Here is a 5,272-nt window from a genome sequence, read left to right on the forward strand (position 1 = left end):
AACGGGCCTCTTTTTTTTCCCAAGCCCATTTTTCGGGCTTATATTTTTACCCAAACTCTCTCATTTTTTGAGCGGGCCTTCGGGCCAAGTCAAGCCGGGCCGCCCAGCCCATGATCAGCTCTAAAATCAATCAGATACAAACTTAATTGAAAAAAATCTAAAATATAATTTTTTATACAACCAATAAACATTATTGTAGGAGTATTTATAAAGCAAAAATAGCAATGACTATTACTTCAAAAGAGAATGTTATTTTTTAATTTTAAAGATAAAATTATAATTACATTTTAAAAAATCTTTTACCCATATATAATAAGTGTGACATTATGTAATATATATAATTAAAATTCAAATAATTAACATGCATTTGAATAAGAATTATTTTAAAAAAAAGTAAGAGAGAAGTAAAAAATCAAAATATATTTATCATTAATAACAATTTTTTTAAAAATAAACTTACAGCCATCCAAATTTTAACTCAATGGGCAAAGTTAATGTCTTGAGAACTCTAAGTCTTTCTGTGTAACTTACATGTGGGTTTTTAGCCTATATTTAAGTTTAAATATATTTTGGTGATCAGTCTAATTGTACTTTATAATAATTAAATTTGATTATAATTGTTTTGTTTAAGTATAGATATATCTTAATTATCAATCTAATCGTACTTTATAATGATTAAATAAATTATTCGGATCTATTCTTTATAATTGTAATGTGAATATATTTATAACTTGAAAATATACATATATTAATTAAAAATTACATTATATTTAACTTAATATTATATTAGAAAATAAAACAATTCATAGTTTAATTTAATAATAATAATTAAATTTTTATAATTAAATAAGTTTTTATTATTTTTAATTAAAAACGATTGAATAAAAAATTGAAAATAATGATAAATAAAACAAGTAATAATTAATGAAAGCTAAACTTATTATTTTATTTAAAAATCATTTAATAAGTAAACCTTAAAAGATTAATGTATTTTTTATTAAACTTATATTTTCGAGTAACTGAATTTTTTATAAAACTTCCGGAAAGTTTGAATATATGTTTGTAATTAGTATTTTACCATAGCCCATGTATCATATACGATCACGTGGTTTTTACGTGACATTAATGCATTAAAATGAAACAGATGATACAGAAGGTTGTTTCTCCGGACTAGGTGCGAGTAAAACATGAATGAATTTAAAAAAGTTGATTTTTTATTTATTTTGTTATTTGCTTTAATTTTTCGAATCAATTTAAATAAACTAATCGGTTTTTCAAATTTAAAATAAATTAAAAATTTACCGGTCGAATAACAACAAAATCGAGGTGGTTCTGAATTTAGGTGTAATTCGATTTTAATTTCCTCCCCTAACGTCGTTTTACTCCTTTATAGTTAAAAAATAAAAATAAAACTTTTAACTCCATGCCCATTGCCATTTTTTCTTCCTCAACCCCGATTCTTAAATGCCCAAATTTGGAACCCTAGATTTTTCTCTGCAGAACTTTTCTTAATCCTTATTTCGCCTTTGATTTCGAGAAGCGTAAGCGGCTGCGTCCAGACGGTAAACGCCACAGCCACAGCCATCGTTTCCGCCGAGTCCACGGTCCATCCCTTAGTCTTCAATTGTTCAGGTAACATGTTTATGAATGCCTATTGTTTTAACTATTAAATATCTTAATTTGTTTAGAAAATATGAAAATGAAGAAGTGAACAAGAGATCGAGTTGATGACCGGATAACCCATGTTCACTAATTATTTAGGAGCTTTAGGCTTTCTTTTAGCTTACTTGTTCCTACTTGAAGGAGAACAAGGAATTTCCTCTTGATCATTGTATTCTTCAAAACTGAACGCCCCACTAATTCTTCTCAGTTTAAATTATTAACTTACTTGACCTCTCTCAAATGCTTTGGCTTTGACAGTGGTGCAGAAAAAACTCCCATGACTTCTGGGCGAAAGGTCTTCTGATTAGGAGTGGAACACGACTCCCTTGATTTTGGGGTGTAATTTGGGTTTGAATGAGAATTTTAAAAGATCGTATACTTGATGATAAAATTGCAAATTGGTTATAGGTGTAAGTTGTGTTTGTTTTTGCTTATTAGCATCTTCCTGAAGCCTCAAATGTTGAAAGAAACATTTTAGGAATTTAGCCTTTGTGCTTTTTGGTAAACATACGTGTAAAACTAAAAAAGTGAAGAGCTATTTATGTTGTTTTGCTATTTTTAAACGCTGCCTTGTTTGTTTTGTGCCTCTAGTCATAGCATGATATAGCTTTGAGTTCATCGTTTTTAAGAAACATTTTGAGATAAAAAGTACTATTGAGAAATAGTGCTAAACTGTTGAATTCGTTTTTTTTTTATTCAAGCCGATAACAAGCTAAACGACAACATTGAAAATTTACAAAGTTATAGGATTTTGAGAACAAGTTGGTGATCCCTTTACCAAACTCTTACAACATGTTTGGTTCACTGTAATAGAATAAGATTGTAATTGAAGAGCTGTAATGGAATAGCGCTATAATGGAATAGAGCTGTAATCAGTAATTCAATTTTTTGATTGAATGGAATGGAATAGAGCTGTAATAGCATTCTTTTGTTTGGTTGAATGGAATAGATGTTGTAATAGTATAAGGAAAAAGGCTTAAATGACCAACATATCTTTAGCAAAATTTTTTTAAGTAGATAATTATTGTTATTGTTATTAAATTTTAAGAAAATTATTATTAAATATATTTTTATTAAAAATAATAATAAATAATTTAATCATATTTTAACATAATTATTATTAAATATAATTTAATAAAATAATATACAATTCAATAACATTCTTAATATAATTATTATATGAATTAAAAAATCATATTATATAATATTTTTAAAATAATATATAATCTACTTTATTATTTTTGAATTGCATTATAATTTAATGTGCTAAAAGCAGGAGAGAAGTTAAAAAATTATTTTAAGGGTTAAAAATGAATAATTAATTTATAAGAGATCAAATTATAATTTTATCATTATATTAATTTATGATTTGATAAAATTTAAAAGGTTTTTATTACAAATTTACCATTTTAGGAGAGTCACGTCTTCATGACTTTATTATTATAATATAAATTGAATTTAATCGAAGGAATACCTTTGCATGATATCTATATGAGGAATATATTAAATCCAATCAATTATAAAACTTACAAAATTATATTTCAACAAAATTATCTGAAATTCATTAAAAATAAAAAAAGAAAAAAGATTATTAAAAAAATCTTAGTATAGAATAATATTAAAAACTTTGGATCGATATGTACATATGAATACAAAAATAAAACAGTAATTATACCAATATTTTCTTTCTCAAAATTATTACATGCCAGAGAGATAGACTAATGGTTCTACTACGGAGCTACCAATTTTTTTTTTTTCATTTTGTCAAATTCATTTTTTTGAGCAAATAAAATATAGTATTATTAACATTTAAACATGGATATTTTAAGAATTTTGTATATAAAAATCTCAAAAATAATGAATAGACCTACACTAGGTACATCATACATATACTACTCAACACCTACAACCGAATGAATCCAAAAAACATAAATTGTAGATGGTGCAAATTATGTTGATCCTAGATAACAGCTTATTCAAAGTATACTTTGCATCTATGTCATCAATCTCTTCCTTCGTTTCAGCTTCATTGAGAGACTTTGATATTGATTCGAATAACTGCTTATTCAAAGTATACTTTTCACTGTTTTCAATCTTCAAACATTCCTCATCGTAAATTTTCTTTTGCTGCATCTGAAGCACACTCTTACGCTTCTGAAGGAGCAACCACATGTCTAATTATTTTATAATCCAAAGTACCTGAAAATAATGCAGTAAATAGAACTTGCTCTTGGATGTCACTTTCAGTATACCATCACAGTATAGAGACCATTATTATGGCTCGGCCATTGATTAAGGCATCTAAGCCACTCTCGACCCTTGGCACATAAGCAAAAACTTAATAAAAAACTTACCTTATGCCACTTCAATTGCCTTGCTTGTCCAACATCATCATTATCTTCATTCTCAACCTCATTTTGCTCAAAATCATCTAGCAGACTCAGACATTGCTCCTTCCGATACATGGCAATAAATGGAACCTAGCATAGAGAGAAAACATGCATGTAAGTTTGCATTTTAATTTCAAACTTTGAACAAAATTTTTAGTATACTTACATCAAACTTCTCCACATGATGCAATTCCAGGAACCTCATAATATATTCCTTCTTAATTTTGTTCAGTAGAACAGATACCTTTACAGATCTTTCTTTAGTTCTTTTCTTGCAAAACAATATATATGAATTCATTACAAGTTGATTATGTATCCAAATAGTCTTCTCTTCTATGCTCCTTTTATCAAGTGGAGGAGCAGTTCACTAGAAGTTCAATCTTCTCCCCGCGATCCAAAACCTGCTTAAAAATTGAATTAATTATTGATTTGATCACAATCAGCTTCAGCATCTATTATTAGTTTTCCTTTTGATAACAAAGAATAGAGAAATATCAAACAGTTATATGGAAGGAACAAACAAGTTAAACACCATTGTATTGGGAAATTATCAATTCAGACCCCCCACTAAAAGACCACCACCACTAAAAAGAAAGGGACAATCCAGAGTCATCCAGCCACATAGAACATTTATTATATTTAAAAGGCTCAAGAGATTGACCATAAGCAAGAGCACGAAGATAAATAGCAAGTTTCTACACCTAATATATTCTTAAGAATATTCAAACAAGCTCCTCCCTTGTTTGTCCAGAAAACCACAATCCAAAACCAATATATACCATAACTTTAGCTGTAACGTCCCCCTACCCGAGACCGTTGCCGGAGTCAAGCAGGAGACATTACAAAACTTATCTTAGCACTTAAACAGTTTTCGTAGTAAACTATCCATCTGCGTCACGGTTACTAAAAAATCATATCTCAAGTTACGAAACTCAAAATATAATTCCGTAAATTTTTCCTGAAACTAGACTCATATATCTACTTACTAATTTTTTTCTAGAATTTTTGGCCAGGCCAATTAGTACAGTTTATTAGAAAAAGTCTCCCCTGTTTCAGGGTTCGGCTACTCTGACCCTTGTGCACTACGAATCAAATTTCTTCCTATACAGAAATCCAATGACTATGCCATTTGTTTCAATTAAAAATAGACTCAATAAGGAATCCATACAAATAAAGTTTGAGTCCTAATTCTTAATACAAAATTTATGGTGAATTTCTAA

General features: G+C 28.1%; 1 protein-coding gene and 1 long non-coding RNA gene across 3 annotated transcripts; one reads left to right on the top strand and one right to left on the bottom strand.

Annotated features, from left to right (window-relative positions):
* The first annotated feature begins 1,342 nt into the window (after nucleotides 1-1,342).
* On the top strand, nucleotides 1,343-2,225 carry LOC107947664 (uncharacterized). The gene is made up of 2 exons (XR_001697210.2): nucleotides 1,343-1,632; nucleotides 1,921-2,225. It is a non-coding gene; the product is annotated as an uncharacterized lncRNA (long non-coding RNA).
* A 1,259-nt stretch (nucleotides 2,226-3,484) lies between these two features.
* On the bottom strand, nucleotides 3,485-4,605 carry LOC121221141 (transcription elongation factor SPT6 homolog). Of its 2 annotated transcripts, XM_041101707.1 has the most exons (3): nucleotides 4,219-4,605; nucleotides 4,017-4,142; nucleotides 3,485-3,816 (listed from the first exon to the last, which is right to left on the bottom strand). In XM_041101707.1, exons 1-3 carry the CDS (start codon nucleotides 4,348-4,350, stop codon nucleotides 3,559-3,561), a joined length of 516 nt encoding a protein of 171 aa, XP_040957641.1. In that variant the 5' UTR covers nucleotides 4,351-4,605; the 3' UTR covers nucleotides 3,485-3,558. The 2 variants fall into 2 exon arrangements, 1 of the variants encoding a protein (XP_040957641.1); XR_005918538.1 differs by lacking the exon at nucleotides 4,219-4,605 and having other exon boundaries at nucleotides 3,485-3,861; nucleotides 4,017-4,209.
* Nucleotides 4,606-5,272: the final 667 nt, after the last annotated feature.

Source organism: Gossypium hirsutum, chromosome A03, assembly GCF_007990345.1.
Source record: "Gossypium hirsutum isolate 1008001.06 chromosome A03, Gossypium_hirsutum_v2.1, whole genome shotgun sequence".
In the NCBI taxonomy this organism is placed as follows: domain Eukaryota; kingdom Viridiplantae; phylum Streptophyta; class Magnoliopsida; order Malvales; family Malvaceae; genus Gossypium; species Gossypium hirsutum.